Source organism: Oncorhynchus mykiss, chromosome 1 (genome assembly GCF_013265735.2).
Source record: "Oncorhynchus mykiss isolate Arlee chromosome 1, USDA_OmykA_1.1, whole genome shotgun sequence".
NCBI classification, from domain to species: domain Eukaryota; kingdom Metazoa; phylum Chordata; class Actinopteri; order Salmoniformes; family Salmonidae; genus Oncorhynchus; species Oncorhynchus mykiss.
The window spans coordinates 5,660,084-5,681,610 of NC_048565.1; the positions used below are offsets into that span (position 1 = coordinate 5,660,084).

At 42.7% G+C, this 21,527-nt stretch overlaps 1 protein-coding gene across 12 annotated transcripts in view; it reads left to right on the plus strand.

Annotated features, from left to right (window-relative positions):
* Positions 1-4,087: 4,087 nt before the first annotated feature.
* LOC110526525 (ephrin type-B receptor 3) overlaps positions 4,088-21,527 on the plus strand; it is a 103,523-nt gene continuing 86,083 nt past the window's right edge. For 6 of the 12 annotated variants that reach the window (XM_036984547.1, XM_036984615.1, XM_036984485.1 and 3 more), the window contains exon 1: positions 4,089-4,814. In XM_036984547.1, the coding sequence (XP_036840442.1) occupies positions 4,751-4,814 (64 nt within the window). In that variant the 5' untranslated portion in view covers positions 4,089-4,750. Of the gene's footprint in view, positions 4,815-21,527 lie in introns of all 12 variants that reach the window. The other 6 variants (XM_036984367.1, XM_036984422.1, XM_036984452.1 and 3 more) reach the window with 2 other exon arrangements.

Genomic DNA, 21,527 nt, shown 5'->3' on the forward strand with positions numbered 1-21,527 from the left:
CTCTCATCTTTTTAAGTGGGAGAACTTGCACAATTGGTGGCTGACTAAATACTTTTTTGCCCCACTGTATGTATATACTTTAGTTTAATTAGTAAATATTTTCTTAACTGTATTTCCTTAAAACTGCATTGTTGGTTAAGAGCTTGTAAGTAAGCATTCCACTGCAAGGTATTTGGCACTTGTATCAAATAAATTTGATGTGACGTGGAAGAATACAATGCTCTATTGATATTATTTATGCATGATCTACAAGTGTCTTGTCTTTTATGTGGTAGTAAACTATTATTTAATTACAGAAAAATGAACAATATAATTGATATTTTAAACTCAGAGGACAATTATTGAATTGATAATAATGCAATGTAAACGGGTGGAATACATACAAAACTGTTATTTATTTTTCTGCACATCCCTGGCTCTGCTGTGAGGAGAGGTTTGAACTGGCTAGAGGTTGAACGTAAACAGGGAAAAGGTTAACTCTGTGGGAACCCCAGGGAGTACATCAATTATAGATGAAGACAAAACATAAGCCTTTTTTTCCTGTTCATGATTTTGATTAGTATTTACAGAGGTGGTGCCTTTTATAGCATGAGAGAGAGAGAGAGAGAGAGAGAGACAGAGAGTGTTTCACTTGCTTTGACAATGTAAACATATGTATCCCATGCCAATAAAGCCCCATGAATTTAATTTAATTGAGAAAGAGAGAGAGAGAGAGTGAGAGAGAGAGAGAGAGAGAGAAGGAGGGGGTGAGAGAGAGAGAGAGAGAGAGAGAGAGAGAGAGAGAGAGAGAGAGAGAGAGAGAGAGAGAGAGAGAGAGAGAGAGAGAGGGGAGAGAGGGAGGGAGATAGTAAAGCCCTTAAATTGAATTGATAGGTGGGAGAAGATAGGGAGGGGGAGGGGAGGCAAAAGGGAGCACCCCTTTCCTGTTGCCACAAGAAAATGACAACCTGTGAAGAACAAACACCATTGTAAATACAACCTATATTTATTTATTTATTTTACCTTGTACTTTAACTATTTGCACATAATATGACATATGAAATGTCTTTATTCTTTGGCAATGTAAACATGTTTCCGAGAGACAGAGAGAGAGAGAGAGAGAGAGAGAGAGAGAGAGAGATTTGTCAGAACAACAACAATTTTATAATTTTTTTTAATTAAATACAACCTTGGGAATTATGTTGATATTAAACTTCAGTATGAGTAAATGCTTGTTTCTGTTTGTTTGTGTGACCAATGGAATATAGCCTATACGCAGAGTGGAAAACAATTTCTGTATTTTCAACCTATAAACACCATATCTAACATCCCTGAATGGATGATACAAAGGAGTATTAAAACATTAAAAAGCAAACAAACAAAAACATTAAAAAACAAACAAAGTCAAGTTAACAATTTAAAAGGGCCTCAATAGTATGACGAAAGTGTGCCAACAACAAAAACTTATATTCAATGACCAACAAAAGCACTAGCAGATGGCTGTAAAATCAACTAACTGGCCAACAGAAAATTCGGTCATGCCAGACTGGTGTTCTCCAAGCTATTCTTAAAACTTCCCGACTGTGTGACTGTGGACACCTGAGGAAGGGAAAGTGACTCCGGATATTCCGAGTGCTTAACCCCAGAGAGAGTGTCAACAAAAACATCGACGAGGCAACAAACAGCCCAGCCTGCGTCCGTCTGGACAACAACACTCTCCGTGTCTTTTATCTTCGACCCTCGCTCCTCTCAGGAAATGACAACCAAGTGCTCAACAGGCCTTTCAAGAGACAGGCTGAATGGAAAAGTACAATTTTGACTATACGTCGCACTTATTTTTTGTTTAAATACGAAACTCAGGATGATCTAAATAGATACATTTTCTATGTTAGATCTAATACATTACTTAAATAGCCTACAAATGACGCTCCTTATTTTAGGCTATACTAGGCTACATTGTAATCACTTGTAGACTATTTACGTAATGTATTAGATTGTATAGACAATGTAGTAAACACTTAAATACATTATTGGCCGTTCTATTCGTTTATTTTCTTTCTTTGGTAAGTCATAACAAAACAGTCCAAACAAGCCAATGCGTCTCAAAATTATTGACTAAATGTCAAAATTAAAGACATCCATTTTGGCATTGCGAAGAGCTAACAACAACGATAGATAAACGATAGATAAACAACATGAGATCAACTCCAGGGCCTACCTCAACCTAATTTATGCAATAACCTGGTTTGTGGATCATGCGTGCCTAATAGTTTTGGAAAACCTTTGAAGAAATGGCACTCTGGTGCAAAATGTAGTTTACTTCTTATTACAGTGTGTCTATCTCCCGTTCTCATCTCCTTGCGCAGATCACCCACGCGTGTTCTCTTCTTCCCAGTAACATTGGGCCTTACCGAGGCGTTGCTGTGCGGGTTTGGGCCGTGGTGAGAGGGAGCCGAAGACGATGCAAGAGCTGGGTTTGAAGCCGAGAGGAAACCTACCATGTGAAGCCAAGCCTTTGAAGTCATCACTGAAATATTTGACAACCAAACATAAGGCTTTTTTTTTTTTATCAGGGCGATGTCTGCCTATCTCAATTAGCTGATTGTAATTTTCTATATGACTCATCTCAAAAACAAACCTAGGCCTATGAATTTGTTTTTTAATGGATTTGTTCCCATTAAAATATGTTCAGTTCTTACTGTTAATAATAAATTACAAGATAACATAAGTAAGTGTCTAACTACTCTTAAATCACATTCAATAAATCGATGTAAAGTAGGCTAAACTTAGGCTACTAATAAAATATAAGTATATCATCAACAGCAGCAACAACAACAACAACAACAACAACAACAGCATACCTTATGATCATGCATATGTTGTTTCATTTCTTTTTCAATGTTCCATGAACTTTCATTCTTCGATGGCTGTTTTGCACCATTTTAGGCCCCCAAATGGTCATTGTAATCAAAGCATTTCTTCGGCGCAATAATTTTTTTTATTTTTTATTTTTTTACTTGAACACTTGAATTAAGTGAATAAATAACTTGAATAAGTTCTGATAAAAGTCAGTCATGTAATTTGTTGGGCTACTAAGTAAAGTATTACAATGCAGAATTATGAACAAACTTCTTCATAAAATGAGACAAATGTGTGTAAAAAAAAAAAAAAGTCAAATTTGAAGAGAGAAGGGCTCATCATTAGCATTGGCATGTTGTTCGACTAATTGACATAGGCTATTACCTATTCGTCTATTTAAGCAAATGAAACAATTATGTAATAAAATGACTGTAAACGCTGTAGTTTTTTTTTTTTGTCTTTTCAAATAAAGAGGACCCCTTATGCCAGGTCGACAGAAGAAGAAGAAAGAAACATCTCTGTGTGCCCATTTTCGAACGGACTGCTCTTGAAAACCGCCTTCTCTATACCAATGAAGATAAACAAATACAGAGAACATGAAACAGGCAAGAATAGTTTCACTCAACTCTAAACTGTAGGGCCTAAATTTTGTAAACATATCTAAGCTATATTTCAGCAGTGCCGGTGTTTTTAATCATGGACACATGGGCTTCAAATGCGCTATTATTGTTCTCGGCAAACTACAATAAATCAAGTATGCAACTTTATATTACGCAGATAATCATTTGTATTTCTTCAACAACAAAAAAAGAGATTCTGAATGTATAGGTCTGTATACTGGGTGAGAATTGCACACAATCATACTTACAGAAAATCTTACAGAAAAGTGTTTGAAGAGCTTTTGAATTTCGATAACACACAATGTCCATTGTTTTAAAACCTGAATACTCGACTTTGTTGCAGACACGTTGCTGTAATTGTTGAAAATAATTGTCTCAAAAAATGAAAATAAGGAGATACTCCGTCGTTTTGCTTTAACTCGACCACTGAAATATGAGTGTCCCGCAGGGGGGCGCTCTGTCCCCGCTAAAACCGCCGTGTCCATGCCTAATGTGTGATTCCAGAGAAAAGCAGTGGCCCCGGAGCAGCGGTTTTCAGAGCTAGTTGTGGGGGTGTGACCGTATGAGAGCTGCTTTACACATAACCCCTCCTACTACGCCCCCCGTCTCTCTCTCTCGCTCTCTCTTTCACTATTCTCCCTTGTTCTTGCACACCGTTTCTTCATTCCAATGCACACACAGAGCGGAGCATAAACTTTCCGTAACCACGCCGATAATTCGCTCAGGGACTTACTACAATAGATAAACCAAGCGGATTGTATCGGGAATAAGACTTGATCATGTATGTACGTAATTGTGAAAATGCATAGTTGGACTATGCTACATTATGGTATTTGATACAAGAAGTGTGAAGATATCAAACGTATTGACTACAGAAAAGACTTGGGATTTTTTCCCGACAGACCCTGTGAGACGGACATTTACTTCCCTCGGTGTCGATTATATGAAATATTAACGGGGATATTTACCGAACCGTTGTTGGGAGCAGGGCAACTTCTCTTTGGTCGTTTGCCAAATGCGTCTACGGGTTGGACAACTACGGAATCTCGTTTCTCTGGCATAAAACCCACTCGAAATCATTGAGTAAGGAGAGGACACAAATCTTCTCGTACCTTGCTCATATTCCTATTTCCCTCGTTGGTTTTATGGAGGTAACTCTGGGTTTGGGTGCTTGACGCCGTTGGACTGGGTGCTTGACGCGGTTGGACTGGGTGCCGGAACACCTCGGATTGTATTCACCCGTCTCTCCCTCTCTCCCCTGGGGTTATTTTTATGTCCGAGCTGACCGCTTTATGACAATGGATTACTTGCTGGTTTTATGCAGCCTCTGGTTGCACATGGCCTCAGCTGTTGAAGGTAAGACAGACACATTCATATTTTAAGGGGGTTTATTATGAACTGCTATTTTGGGGGGAGGATTTGCGTTAAGACCCTGATTGCGCTGGGTTTTAACTACGCCGAAGCTTTCGTGAGGTCCGTCAATGGCCAACAAACAGTACGCATTGGTAGTAGCCGTGAGCCGAGTTACGCAGGTTGATCCCTCATCGAGATGTATCTCTGTTGTTTTTATTTTAGCCTTTAAATCGAGAACATTTTATTTTATCAGGAAATAAGAGACCATTTTGATTTGCACGAACTCGACGGATAGCTTTGCGCAACGGCATGCAGGCAACCCCAAACAACCCCAATTACCTTGCCGCTGCCGATTTTCAATACACATTTGTAATGCACACCAGTTCTAGCCTTTCAATGATGGATGTGTATTCTTCTCTGTAAGATCATTCATTCTTCTTGATGATTGGCTTTTCATTATCGCCTTACGGAAATTAGCGCAACACTACTGTATGCCAACGGGGAGCCGGATCTCTGTAGGCTGCAGCTCCCCGGGTATGCCCCAGACCGTAGGCTACTGAGTCAGCTTCTCGTATCGTGGAATGGTTCTTTATTGCCTAAAATAGTGGATCAACTACTTTCTAAGCAGTTTTTATTTATTTATTGTCAAACCGTTACAGCAACGTGTACCCTTTTTTGCTTCATGTGCTACTGGATAATGATCAATATTAAGAAAAGTACGTTAACCATGTACAATAATAGCACAATGCACTGGTTGTCTACAAAGCCACTGTGGAATATAGGTCCTATTGCGATCGCGTTCCTTAATATGTATTGCATTTTAGTGAATGTTGTATTTTTTTTTTCTTTCCTGTGGGCCTACTCACTGGGTACAGACGTCAATCAAACGCCTATTCCAAGTTAGTTTAAAGTCATTTCATTGACATGGCGTGGAAAAAAAAACGCGGATTCAACCCGCGTGTGCCTAGTGGGTTTTATGACAGGAAAGAAAATACACAATTCACTAAAATAGCTATACATATTAACGAAGGCAATTGCAATACGGCCTATACGTCACAGTGATTTTGTAAACAACTAGTGTATTATGCTAATATATGAAACGAAAATTGTTGTATTATCTAACAGTGGGCTATTTTATGAATGATTTGTGTAGAGTGGGGAAAGGTCTACGACAGGGGAGAGTGATGCTTACTCTCTCTCCAACGCCGTCAGTGTTGTATTAAGAGGTGCGTTGCTTGACAGAATGGTCGGGTTTATTAAATGAATAATTAATCAAGTGATCCTTATGTTCAGGCAGCTCATTGTCAAAACAATACTATCGAATAACTTATTTACTGGCAACATTTGGCATTGGAACTTGGGTTGAAATCGGTTTGAATGGTGCTACAGCTTGTATCGCCGTTTTAGCAAGGCAAGACTTGGCTACCCGGCTGGCTAGTGTTACTGTTGCCACTAGAAAAGTAGGGCAGGGTGCCACTGTTTCAGGAAATGGCGCTCTCCCACAGCTTTCTTGTCTCTTTTCAGGACCTCTCAATACATTTTCAACTCCTTTGAATTTACGCTGATAAGCGTTTCTCTTTGAACTTGTGAGAGAAACCGAATAGCATGCAGTTGAATGACTATTGGGGTCATTTGATAACGAACGACTCATCACCCGACTTCCGATCCTAAAATAACATTATATTAGTTGTGCGTAATTATAAAATAGCAAGGCTATGTTTTTTAAATCGGTTGTTCTGTTGTTTTCATAGCGGGGCTTTTAAGTAGGCTATAGTTGTGGTAAAGTGAAGTAGGCCATAGCACAGGTATAAACATAATATAAACTAGGGCTTATCTAACAAGCCTTGTTGTTTCGTGTGTGTCCTCAGTCTTGATAAGGTATACTATATAGGCCAACTCATTTCAAATACAAGCGGTAGCTTATGAAGTATAATGTGCACGAAATCGACACATTCACCTGGGCTATATGTGTGGCGCAGCTGTCTAAGGCACTGCTAGTAGGCGTCACTACAGACCCTGGTTCGATTCCATGCTTTGTCACATCCAGTTGTGATTGGGAGCCCCATAGGCCAGCGCACAATTAGCTCAGCGTCGTTCTCGGGTTTGGCCAGGTAGGCCGTCATTGTAAAATAAGAAGTTCTTAACTGACTTGTTAAATGGTAAATAAATTATATAAAATATATATGTATAAGGCTTGCTATAACAACGATACATGGTTTATTTCAAGATAGGCCTTCTGGGAGACACTCATTTTGAGTGGTGCGTAGGCCTATAGCCGCACCGAAATTCTGGGTGCAGCTTTTGGCTTAAGTTGATATATTTCGTTAGAACAATCTATTTCCACCATAAGTGATGCCATAAATTTCCCTTCGCTGACCTGGTGCAGGCCGTATACTAAGCTTTTAATATGGTCGGGTGATTTATGACATGCGCCTGAGACTTCTCGGAGACTTCTGCTAGTTAATGGTGATTTCGGGAGAGGCAAGCGGCCGCCCGGAGAACAATACATGACCACATGGTCCGTCTGGTCTGACCAGAAACTATAAACGAGAGAATGCCCATAATTTGCCCAGTTTACAGCCACTACCAACAAGGGACATGTTAAAAAAAGTACGCTGGCATGAGTTGGGTCTTGGGGAAATAGTTTTTCTATAGACCATTGAAAAGAAAATACCTTTAGTTTTTTTGCAGGCCATGTTTTTTTTAGTAGGTTGTGCATTCATGTTCACGATTACATCGAATATGTTCAATTATTAATGAAACATATCCCAGATTAACTAAACCATTAGATACCCACATAGGCCCATTATGTGGCCTATTTTTTTGGGGGGGGGCGCACGAACTAGGCCTACAAGTCATAGCGTAACATTGTAATTTAAGATTAATTTTGTTTAGCAAAAAATGAACCATGTTTTTCCTTTTATATAGTCAGTTTTTCAAACTCAACAGTCAAAAAGTAATTGATGAAGAAGGTTCACGTTTATTTATTCAGAAACAAAGGCAAAGGCCCGTGGATGAATCTATGCAAATTATTTTTCAGTGTAGACTATTCAGTACTTTAAAGCTGTCAAAACAAATCATTTTCTAGTGCTATTGACCAATTTGTATGTAATACGGTTGGCTGTAAGATCCTCACAAGTAATATGGTGTACATGGCTCTACAGATAAAAGTGACCAACAACCAGAGTTGTTTCGATGAAGCTCTGTGGCTATCGGTTTGTCTCGTAGCTCTGTTGGAGACCTAAATTGTCCCGATAACATTCCAGTGCACGGGGGGATTAGTTCATCTTCCCCATTTTAAATGATGCTCATGTTAGAGGCTAAAGCAGATTTGTTTTTCTGTTAGCGGAGTGCAAAGCACACATAACGGAGATCACGAGGCAAGCTGGAACCGCGTTTTCCCACTTTGACACGTATTTCACTTATAGTTCCCATCCTTCATGTTGTACGGAGTTTCAGGGGAATGGGTGCTTATGGATGAGGTTAGGGTTAAGGTAAGGGTAGAGGTTAGAATAGGGACGTCCCAAGAATCCCGGATAGCAATAACATTTTTCTTATTTTACAGTTGGTGAATCTCTCGCTCTTTCTCTCAATTTCAATTCAAATCCATTACATTCTATTTCAATTTTCTCTCTCAGCCAGGTGTAAAAAAACTCTCTCTCTTCACCTTGACTGAAAGGCTCTTCGTCACCATTATTATCGCTTAACCCATTGAAAAGCAGTGGGGGCCATTTTGTTTGGTACACTTGTTCTGGGTTAAATAAGGAAAGCTATACCCATTATTTTTTTTAGAATACTATAGACCTATTCTCTTTGAATGAACCAGGAGTTGTGTTAGCTTTTTAGTGATCCTGTAAGGAGTGCCACCGGACAGACCACTTGCAGAGCGGCCACCTCGGAGTAGGCTATCTATCCATTTTGCATATGCATTCAAAGGCAAATGATCAACAAACGTCGTTAAGGATAATAATGGCCATTATTAAACGGACAACAAAAAAGACTGATTAGTCCTAAGGTTAACAATGGTAACAACCAGACCCTCTTTACGTCGAGGGGGACATTGAAGGGCGGAGAGAGGCGTGGACCTGCATTTGTAAAAGGTTACACAATAATCCGTAACCAGCACTTTCAGTTTTTATGACGAAGAGAGACGGTGCTGGTGCTGAATACGACAGAATGGGATTCCTGTTACCCTGGTCATTGTTTTTGGAAAGTGTTTTGAGTCTTTCTTATTTGTTAAAGATTTACTCCACAGGACTAAACGAAACACTGTTAAAACCAAAATGACAATTACGTGGCAAAAAAAAAAGAAAAGTGTGTTACGATTTAATTGCATGCTTGGATATGTTTTGACTGAATTCGTCCAGTTTGTAGGCATAATCAATATTATTGTAAGAATTATAATACTAACATAATATCAGTATTATAAACTATTATTATAGACTAATTATACTTACTGCTTGTAGTCATATCACAATCTTTTTTTTTTTTTATCAATATTTCTTACTGTGCTTTAATAATTTGAAGAAAGTGTCGTAGGCCATAGCCTAAGAAAATCCCCATTGATTTGTAGAACTATTGAAAGTCATTTATTTAAACTCTCCTTTACAGACAGTGTTGCAATCTATGTGGCTTGATTGATCAAGAAAAAAACGTGCTGCGTAGGCCTTTAACCCGAGAATCAATACAGGAGATTGGCTTTCTATCGTCTGTAGTGGAACCTGGCTTCCCATATAGTCTGTGGTGAACCAAATGGCTGCGACTTGGGGCCAGTTGAAGTCCCTGGCCTAAGAATCTACTAGAGGGCAGGTCTTTATTGAAACATTGAAGTGCAGCAATTAACCAATTCGTAAGGCAAAGTATGAATCGTCTCTTTGAATCAAATGGTGTGCGGGGACAGAGGGATTGAGTGGGCCTATCTGACTGCCACGTAGGCCACTCCGCGAGACACTGAGCATGACAAGTGATGAGCCAAAAGCGTATACATTTTTATGATCTTTGACTTATTGAATTACATGGGCCAAATGATTTTTAAAATTCATTTCAGTTTTAGGTTTTTATTAGTCGTAGGGATACGCATAGTATGAGCATCGTCGAAACGAAGTGCTTGCAGGTTCCTTCTCGAGAAATGCAACAAAGATACGAAATAATCAAAAAACAAAAGTACAAACATTGAAGTAAATTACAGTAGAATAGAATAAAGCATGTTTAGCACAAGTATAATACGGGAAGGCACAGTTTATAGTCCAATATTTACACATGTATTGGGGAAGGGGTTATGGGGGGGAGGGTCATCCTTTAGATTGATTTGGAATGATGAAGCATAGCCTGGTTTATTTATGAAGGTGTTTTTTTCCTGAATTGTTAAACGTTTAGTACCAGGCTATACGGTTGTGGTCTGTTTTGTTGTTGTTGTTGTTGTTGTTGTTGTTGTTGCATTACGTGAATTATAGTTGTATTTTATCATCCAATTTCATGTTGTTTTTCACATAGATAGTTTGGCCATTATTACAAATACTGTACTCAATATTGTTCGAGTATCATTCACATCATTGCATTAGACTAATTATATTGACATCATTTTTTTCCCCGTGTGAAACCTTTTGTCTGTGAGTAATATTGGAAACTTTTTGTTAAGTTCATATGCAATATAATTAGGGTAACAATTTAATTAACACTTTGTGAATTTTACAGTCATTGGATCTCTCACAACACTCATAATGGTTATAAGGATGATGATGATCATGATTAATGTTAAATTACAATGTTATGCTACTGGGGGTGGGTGGGTTGGGTTGGGGGGGGTTGTGCAGAGAGAGAGAGAGAGAGAGTTGACAGGCTGAGCTCAGATGGTGGGGGGTGGTTGGTAGGGGGCTGTGGCTGTGCAGAGAGAGGGAGAGAGAGAGTTGACAGGCTGAGCTCAGATGGTGGGGGGTGGTTGGTAGGGGGCTGTGGCTGTGCAGAGAGAGAGAGAGAGAGAGAGTTGACAGGCTGAGCTCAGATGGTGGGGGGTGGTTGGTAGGGGGCTGTGGCTGTGCAGAGAGAGAGAGAGAGAGAGTTGACAGGCTGAGCCCAGATGGGGGGTTGGTTGGCGGGGGCCTGTGGCTGTGCAGAGAGAGAGAGAGCTGACAGGCTGAGCTCAGATGGTGGGGGGTGGTTGGTAGGGGGCTGTGGCTGTGGCTGTGCAGAGAGAGAGAGAGAGCTGACAGGCTGAGCTCAGATGAGGGGTTGGTTGGTGGGGGTATTTGGCTGTGCAGAGAGAGAGAGAGAGCTGACATGCTGAGGTCAGATAGGGGGGGGGGGGCTGTGGCTGTGCAGAGAGAGAGAGAGAGCTGGCAGGCTGGACTCAGATGGGGGGGTTGGTGTGGGGCTGTGGCTGTGCAGAGAGAGAGAGATAGAGAGAGAGCTGACAGGCTGAGCTCAGATGGGGGGGGGGGGTTAGTGGGGGGCTGTGGCTGTGCAGAGAGAGAGAGAGCTGACAGGCTGATAGATGATATAGGACACTCAGGAGCCGTCACGTGAATGTTGACGGCGTGTCTCTTGTAGCACACAGTCATTTGTTCATATATCTAGGGACTAAAGCTTTACACCATGAACTTCTATGTCATTTGTTCATATCTCTAGGGACCAAAGCTTTACACAATGAACTTCCTTGTCATTTGTTCATATATATATATAGGGACCAAAGCTTTACACAATGAACTTCTATGTCATTTGTTCATATATCTAGGGACCAAAGCTTTACACCATGAACTTCTATGTCATTTGTTCATATATCTAGGGACCAAAGCATGTCATATGTCATAGAATAAATAATAGGTGATATTCTGGATGATATCAGGATATAATATTCTGGATGATATCAGGATATAATATTCTGGATGGATTGCTTATGCTGTGAAGTGAATGGCTTGCTGGTGGATGAGTGTGTTGGAAGTGTGGACCTTCCTATCTATCTATTTTTTATATATTTTTGTACCTTTATTTAACCAGGCAATTCAGTTAAGAACAAATTCTTATTTTCAATGACAGCCTAGGAACAGTGGGTTAACTGCCTGTTCAGGGGCAGAATGACAGATTTGTACCTTGTCAGCTCGGGGGTTTGAACTTGCAACCTTCCGGTTACTAGTACAACGCTCTAACCACTAGGCTACCCTGCCGCCTATCTATCTATTTATCTATCTGTCTGTCTGTCTGTCTGTCTGTCTGTCTGTCTATCTATCGATCTATTATCGCTCGCTCTCTGTCTCTCTCTCTCTCTCTCTCTCTCTCTCTGTCTCTCTCTCTCTCTCTGTCTCTCTGTCTCTCTCTGTCTCTCTTTCTTTCTCTCTCTCTCTCTCTCTCTCTCTCTCTCTCTCTCTCTCTCTCTCTCTCTCTCTCTCTCTCTCTCTCTCTCTGTCTCTCTCTGTCTCTCTCTCTCTGTCTCTGTCTCTCTCTGTCTCTCTCTCTCTCTCTCTGTATCTCTCTCTCTTTCTCTGTCTCTCTCTGTGTGTGTGTGTCCTCCTGGCAGCTGATGGAGGGTCTTGTCGAAGCAGGTCTTTGACACCCGCTCCCTCTCCCGAGAGGAGCAAATATGTCTGGGCCTGCACACTGCCAAACCCCCACTGGTGCTGTCTACAGCCAGTCTAGCGGAACGACGGAGATGAGGGAGACAGAAAAGAGAGGGTTTTTAAAGAAAGAAAGAGAGACTTTGGGACTTGCACTCCGTCTGGGGAGAGCGAGATGGGTGGCGGTGGCACGGCGACAGAGCTGTGTTTTATATCACCGTGCCAACCGCCGTGGCCGACAGAGATGGCTCAAGCCACCCAAACAAAGTCGCATGACGGCATTAGGGTAGTATCACCTCCTCTTAGCCACTGTCAAAGTCAGAATGTTCCTTCTCTGTTTTTTTATTTTTAATTTGGCGATAAAACATTTTAATCCAAAAATGTGTATGGTGTTTTACCACTTGTCCCTTAGTCAGTTGTCATTATTTATAAATGTTTTATTTATTTATTATATTTATTATATTTCCGTCTAACTGGAACCATATGAATGGGTTTCAAAATTCTGATGAAATGCTTGACATAATATTAAGGCTTTAAATATCTAACTTTTTGGGGCAACCCGACCAACTTCACATAGAAATGTGAGGTATAGATCTGTCACTCTCATTGAAAGTCAGTCTAAGTAGCGGTAGATCTATTCTATGCGTGGTATTTCTATTCTTCCCGTTACCTTTGGTTTTGTACACCAGCTTCAAACAGCATTAGAATTTTAGCTACCGGTAAATGCAAATTTTTCACATTTCACCTTTAACTGCCATCAAAGTAAACATTTCATAGGCCCCTTCCAACATGGACGCTCATAAAGCGCATCTGAAATGACCCTGTGTCACAGCTCACACCGCGTGTTCAGCAGGGAACAACGTTGTGAAATGTTTAGATGGAAATATATGATGTCTATTCGTGCCCGTCTGACATGTAGAATAAGGAATCCCGTCTGCTGTTTCTGTGGCGTTTCTATCTACGTTGTTCCACAACGTTTGCCTTCTGAACACGGCCCTTTTAGGCCGTGGGTTTTCTTCCACCCACAATGCCCTTTGAACTTTCTCTCAAAACCAGGCGGTCGCTGCCACTTAACCAAACCAAGTCTTGTTTATCGGTAACAATGGCCGACTAAACACAATCAAACCCTTTAGGGCCGTGCTCTGAGTTCAGATTGGCCGACTAAACACAATCAAACCCTTTAGGGCCGTGCTCTGAGTTCAGATTGGCCGACTAAATACAATCAAACCCTTTAGGGCCGTGCTCTGAGTTCAGATTGGCCGACTAAACACAATCAAAACCTTTAGGACCGTGCTCTGAGTTCAGATTGGCCGACTAAAAATGGAATAACGACAAGGAAGAAAACTAGGCGGTGATGAGTGTTTATTGTACGGGGGAAAACACAGCCACTCATGCAATGACACAAACAGACAAGCTAACAGCGCTGAAGTGTGCTTGACTATCACTCACTTCCAGCTAGCGATTCTGGGCACATGGTGTGCTGTTCACATGTAGTTCTGGTGGGCTGTTCACATGTAGGCCTGGTGTGCTGTTCATATCTAGGCCTGGTGTGCTGTTCATATCTAGGCCTGGTGGGCTGTTCACATGTAGGCCTGGTGTGCTGTTCACATGTAGGCCTGGTGTGCTGTTCATATGTAGGTCTGGTGGGCTGTTCATATGTAGGCCTGGTGGGCTGTTCATATGTAGGCCTGTTGGGCTGTTCATATGTAGGCCTGTTGGGCTGTTCATATGTAGGCCTGGTGGGCTGTTCATATCTAGGCCTGGTGGGCTGTTCATATCTAGGCCTGGTGGGCTGTTCATATGTAGGCCTGTTGGGCTGTTCATATGTAGGCCTGTTGGGCTGTTCATATCTAGGCCTGGTGGGCTGTTCATATCTAGGCCTGGTGGGCTGTTCATATGTAGGCCTGTTGGGCTGTTCATATGTAGGCCTGTTGGGCTGTTCATATCTAGGCCTGGTGGGCTGTTCACATCTAGGCCTGGTGGGCTGTTCACATCTAAGTCTGGTGGGCTGTTCACATGTAGGCATGGTGGGCTGTTCACATGTAGGCTTGGTGGGCTGTTCACATGTAGGCTTGGTGGGCTGTTCACATGTAGGCCTGGTGGGCTGTTCACATGTAGGCTTGGTGGGCTGTTCACATGTAGGCTTGGTGGGCTGTTCACATGTAGGCTTGGTGGGCTGTTCACATGTAGGCCTGGTGGGCTGTTCACATGTAGGCTTGGTGGGCTTTTCACATGTAGGCCTGGTGGGCTGTTCATATGTAGGCCTGGTGGGCTGTTCACATGTAGGCCTGGTGGGCTGTTCACATGTAGGCCTGGTGGGCTGTTCACATTAGGCCTGGTGGGCTGTTCACATGTAGTTCTTGTGTGCTCGGGGGAGATGACAAATACACTTTACGGGCATTCCACAACCATCACGCTACTACAGGGAGTTGCTTGACTGTGTTTTAAAACACAGTCACATCTGTCGGGAGCGTAGGCCATTCCAAATGGAGTGCCCGAAGAGAGAAAAAAAAGGCCATCACCTGGTCTCAGCTTTCACAAAGTCTTGTTAAAAATGTCTGAGAAAGAAGGAAAAAAAAACCTCTAAGATAATAGAAACCTGTTGGAGTAGACGTTGGAGGTTGAACTTAGACGTTATCTACGGGCACTTCGTAAAAAAGTTGTTAAAATACTTTTTAGACCTGCGACACCTTTTGCTACTTTTCTAAACGACTGCCATGAAGAGAAAACAGAGTGTGATGATAAGAGGTTTGTGGGGGTTTGAGGCACCAGCTGAAGTCGTAGCTAGTGTGCGAGGTGTGAACGTCCACTTTGATTAAAAGGGACTAGATGTGTGAGTTTGTGTGAATGGTGTGTGTGTGTATGTGTGTATGTGTGTGTGTGTGTGTGTGTGTGTGTGTGTGTGTGTGTGTGAGTTTGTGTGAATGGTGTGTGTGTGTGTGTGTGTGTGTGTGTGTGTGTGTTCAGTGTGCCTGTGTGTGTGTGTGTGTGTGTGTGTGTGTGTGTGTGTGTGTGTGTGTTCAGTGTGCCTGTGTGTGTCTGCATAGAGTGGGATTCAACGGCCACTAAAACTCCCATCTGCTCACTTCTTCTCCTGGAGTTAAAACACCTAGCATACCAGCTGCTTGCAATTCAGACATCAAACACCACACCCTGCCCAAGGGAAGGTTCTCCTCTCCCTACTCAACTTTTTCTCTTCCAATGAATGAACGAGTGCAGAATTAACCACACCCCTTTCTTTCCTCTTATTAAAAGTCTCAACGACTTTTACTGTACTACACACAAGATTATTATTATATATTTTTTTAATTTGTGCATTTTATTTTATTTTATTTATTTCACCTTTATTTAACCGGGTAGGCTAGTTGAGAACACCTTTATTTAACCGGGTAGGCTAGTTGAGAACACCTTTATTTAACCAGGTAGGCCAGTTGAGAACAAGTTCTCATTTACAATTGCGACCTGGCCAAGATAAAGCAAAGCAGTTCGACACATACAACGACACAGAGTTACACTTGGAATAAACAAAACATACAGTCACTAATACAGTATAAACAAGTATATATACAATGTGAGCAAATGAGGTGAGATGAAGGAGGTAAAGGCAAAAAAAAAAGGCCATGGTGTCAAAGTAAATACAATATAGCAAGTAAAACACTGGAATGGTAGATTTGCAGTGGAAGAATGTGCAAAGTAGAAATAAAAATAATGGGGTGCAAAGGAGCAAAATAAATAAATAAATAAAATAAATGCAGTAGGGGAAAGAGGTAGTTGTTTGGGCTAAATTATAGGTGGGCTATGTACAGGTGCTGTAATCTGTGAGCTGCTCTGACAGTTGGTGCTTAAAGCTAGTGAGGGAGATACGTGTTTAATTTCAGAAAAATCTATAATGTATCTGCAGTAATAGTGAAATGATAGTGTTTCGCGGCATTACTTACCCGTCAGTGTTGTGATTGGCTGTGATATTGGCCTGTTGTGTCCTCCCGTCGGAGCTGCATCTGTCGTCAAACCGGGAAAGCTGTTTCCGACTTTGTGACTGTGTTATCTAATGAAAAATGACCCCGTCATTTCCCGGGTTGCTAAAAATTCTTCCACTCAATTTCATTTCATGTGAGAAAACAGGCACTGAATAGTGTAGGGCATCAATTTCCACTACCACTGCAGATATACTATGGACACTTTCTGCAATTGTTCTCAACTTGCCTACCTGGTTAAATAAAGGTAAAATAAAAAAATAAAAAAAATAAAATTACAATAAAAAAGAAAGAAAGATCCTTATGTGGAGCACCTTTTAATTGAGCAAGTCTTCTGAGTTTAACGCGGTGCAGTTTTGCACAGAATCCACGACAGATGGAGAGGTGTCAGATCGGCTGTAAAGTCCTGCCTCAACTCAACACCAAGACACTTGAATGTTTTACTGCACAGGATGGCACTAAAAGACAAAATGTTTTCTCGCCAGTCTGCATCGTTTTGTTTTGTCCCCCTCCCCCTCTAGCATGCTACATTCATTCACACCTTTTAATAAAGCATAGGGTGTTGAACGTATCTATCGTAAAACGTTCCGCAAAGGTTAGAGGAACGCTTTCCACAGACAACACCCACAGACAACACCTTCAGGAGGTCGCAGTGGGAACTGTTAGGATTATGGAAATGAACAATCTGAAAGGTCACTTGATTATAATGTCGACTATCGTACATTGTTTATTTGAGGCAAACGTTGTGTGTGTGTGGCTGTGTGTGTGTGTGTGTGTGTCTGTGTGTGTGTGTGTGTGTGTGTGTGTGTCTGTGTGGGTGGGTGTTTGTGTGTGGGGGTGGGGCTGTCTTTGTCTCTGACTATGTATGCATGTTTGTCTTTGTCTCTGTGCGTGTGTGTGTGTGTGTGTTTGTCTCTAAATGTGTGTGTGTGTGTGTTCATCTCTAAATGTGTGTGTGTGTGTGTATGGAGATAGTGTATTCTCTGTGGTACACAGAGTGCTGTTGTCCATTGAGTTATTGAGAGACCACTCTCTATCATGAGATGTATCATCTCTATTTGATTGGGTAATGAGATGCTGGTCTAACGGACTCCCAGCCATCCCCTCACAGGCCTTGAAAATGTCTCGTCACTGTGATTTATTGACATGTCAAAGGTCGACATTGGGCAAAAAAAAATAACACATTTAAACTGAATAACTTATCAATACACCAATCATACCAGGTAATTTAATCCTTAAAAAAAAAAAAGATATCTGGCTACAGAAGTGAGATTTCTCTGATCTGTACAGCTTCCCTCCAAAAACGAATCCTGTGAGATGACGTCAACACATACTGGCTAGCTTAGCTAGAGAACTATGCTACGTTGGTCGCGGCGCACATGACCAGAAAGACTTACTGGCTAGCTTAGCTAGAGAACTATGCTACGTTGGTCGCGGAGCTAATGACCAGAAAGACTTACTGGCTAGCTTAGCTAGAGAACTATGCTACGTTGGTCGCGGCGAACATGACCAGAAAGACTTACTGGCTAGCTTAGCTAGAGAACTATGCTACGTTGGTCGCGGCGAACATGACCAGAAAGACTTACTGGCTAGCTTAGCTAGAGAACTATGCTACATTGGTTGCGGCGCTAATGACCAGAAAGACTTACTGGCTAGCTTAGCTAGAGAACTATGCTACGTTGGTCGCGGCGAACATGACCAGAAAGACTTACTGGCTAGCTTAGCTAAAGAACTATGCTACGTTGGTTGCGGCGCTAATGACCAGAAAGACTTACTGGCTAGCTTAGCTAGAGAACTATGCTACGTTGGTCGCGGCGAACATGACCAGAAAGACTTACTGGCTAGCTTAGCTAGAGACCTATGCTACGGTGGTCGCGGCGCTAATGACCAGAAAGACTTACTGGCTAGCTTAGCTAGAGAACTATGCTACTTTGGTCGCGGCGAACATGACCAGAAAGACTTACTGGCTAGCTTAGCTAAAGAACTATGCTACATTGGTCACGGCGAACATGACCAGAATGACCCACCAAAGGCACACCCCATTTCTGTTAGAAAACTGAGAAAGGGGCAGAGTTGGATAGTTTTTTTATCGTACCCAAAGTCGACCTTTTAATATTTCCTCCTTAGGTTGTTTATCTAGAGGAAGCTGTTATAACGCTGGGAATTCAACATGTAAATCTTCCTGGTCAAGTCTTCAGTCATTGGCATAAGGGGGTTTGAGAGAATGACATTTCTGAGAGTGGTTTGATGACAATCTACTATTGATATTAGGCAATGTTGTAAAAGAACATGCAAGACTAGAAGATAAAAGGACTGAACAAAAAGCGTCGACCCCCCGTCCCTCTGTGCCCAGTCAGGCTAGTAACAGCCCCTCTCACACCCAGGAAACCTCTACACCGTACACACACACACACACACACACACACACACACACACACACACACACACACACACACACACACACACACACACACACACGCATACACACACACACACACACGCATACACACACACACACACGCATACACACACACGCAAACACACACGCATACACACACGCATACACACACACGTGTTGTTAAAATGAAGCCATATGGTGACTGACCTTCCCTTCACCTTCTGTGGACCACACCACAACACCAGCTCACAGATGTGCTGTATCAAAGCCTGATAACCCACAGGCATGGGGACTCAGCCGATAGTTACATCTGCAAGGTGACGTATCTCAGCCAGGCAGTGAGAGTTTTCACCCAGGGGCGACCCTTTTCTACAGCGATTATCCACAATCCCCTGCACTGCAAAAGCCACCCATGCCGGGTGAGAGATGGTGTGATAACAGGGTTCAGCTCTGCGCTCCGGTTCTCCGCTGAGCCGCAGTCAAAGACTTATCAGTTATTAAAGCCCCCTGAACCTGAACGGAGAGAGATAGAGAGAGGGAGAGAGCGTCAGGGAGGCATAGAGAGAAACAGAGGGATCTAGCTTTCAAAAAGCCATTTGGTTCAGTATTGGACAGCCAATTCATTTCAAAAGGTGTTGAGAGAACTGACAATGCAGGACAGAGTGACCCAGGTGAGATTGGGGGTGCTATGGTTAAAATGAGTCGGGAAGGGGGGGTGAGGAAGGAGGGGGTAATGGGAGAACGGGGGAGAGGAAGGAGGGGTTAATGGGAGAAGGGTGGGTGAGCTTGGGGAAGGTGTGAGCATCAGACAGGGGAGATTTTAATCTTTTGGACCTCTGCCACATCTATCCTCTGCATCTCCTGTTCTAACCTGGAACAAAGATCCATCTCTCTCTCTCCCTCTCTCTCCCCCCCCCCCCCCCCTCTCTCTCTCTCTCTCTCTCTTTTTCTTTCTTTCTTTCTTTCTTTCTTTCTTTCTCTCTTTTTCTCTCTCTCTCTGTCGCTCACCACCCTGTTACCAGATGAAAAGTCTGGGCTGTAATGCAGGCTGGATGGAATCCGCCAGGGTTTTTAATGAATCTGACAAGCAACCGAGCGCCGATCAATGGCAACATTGTGACACAATTTTCAAGACAGGATCTCTGACGATTTCAGGGAGAGAGACACAGAGAGCGAGAGGGAGAGACGGAGGGAGGGAGAGGGAAGGAGAGGGATAGAGGGAGGTAGGATGGAGATGTGCTTATCCACAGGCAGCCGTTTGGGGTCCTGATTTTGTAGCTGGGTCTGAATGGAAGGTTAACCATCCTCATTCAAACAGTTGGACTTTTATTAAACAAACCATCACCTTCTCTCTTCTGTTTACTTTCTCTATTTTCACCTTCCTGTCACTCTTTCACTGTACTACCGCTGACATCATCAGCTGGGAGACAGGGGTATTTACTGTACTACCGCTGACATCATCAGCTGGGAGACAGGGGTATCTAGTGTACTACCGCTGACATCATCAGCTGGGAGACGGGGGTATTTACTGTACTACCGCTGACATCATCAGCTGGGAGACAGGGGTATCTAGTGTACTACCGCTGACATCATCAGCTGGGAGACGGGGGTATTTACTGTACTACCGCTGACATCATCAGCTGGGAGACAGGGGTATTTACTGTACTACCGCTGACATCATCAGCTGGGAGACAGGGGTATTTACTGTACTACCGCTGACATCATCAGCTGGGAGACAGGGGTATCTAGTGTACTACCGCTGACATCATCAGCTGGGAGACAGGGGTATTTACTGTACTACCGCTTATTCTCACCTCTCGTCTTCTTCACCTCCCCCCCACACCTGAGTCAGGTTATATTTTGAGGATCATGGTTCCCTTTTCGTGATATAGACATCATCAGCTGGGAGACGGGGCTATTTACTGCCCTTTTGTTCTTTGTTGTGTCTACTTGTTGATAAGAGCTTACAGTCAGACGACTCACTTTCTCCATGAAAGAGGAAAGAGGAGACTGCGGTTCAGTGACAAGTTGAGACTCGTCGTCACCCTCCGCCTCGCTCTGTGACATTGTTTCCTGCCAACGCCAAATGACGAGTTCAAGCAACGACACTTACATGACAGGTTTGACGTGGTGTTCTCTTTCAATCTGTCCCCGTCGCCCTCGGCAACATCAATGGGCCCTAACTCTATCCGTTGTTATAGGGTGTCAAAGAGGACCTCAATGGGCTGTAACTATCTGTTGCTATAGAGTGTCAAAGAGAACCTCAATGGGCCCTAACTCTATCTGTTGCTATAGAGTGTCAAAGAGAACCTCAATGGGCCCTAACTCTATCTGTTGCTATAGGGTGTCAAAGAGAACCTCAATGTGCCCTAACTCTATCTGTTGCTATAGGGTGTCAAAGAGAACCTCAATGTGCCCTAACTCTATATGTTGTTATAGGGTGTCTAAGAGAACCTCAATGGGACCTAACTCTATCTGTTGTTATAGGGTGTCAAAGAGAACCTCAATGGGCCCTAACTCTATCTGTTGCTATAGGGTGTCAAAGAGAACCTCAATGGGCCCTAACTCTATCTGTTGTTATAGAGTGTCAGAGGGTGCCTAAGTCCAGGGCACGTGAGGTGTTGTATGGGGTTTTAAATACCCAGGCAGATCGGCGAAGAGTGTGAAAACAATCGCCAGGGACATGAAAGCGAGCAGGAACACACAGCGTGGTCAAATTACCCTCCCAGCCAGATGGGGACGGTCAGTGAACAGTGAGGCGGTCGATGTGGGATGCGAAAACATTACCCCCAGAAGC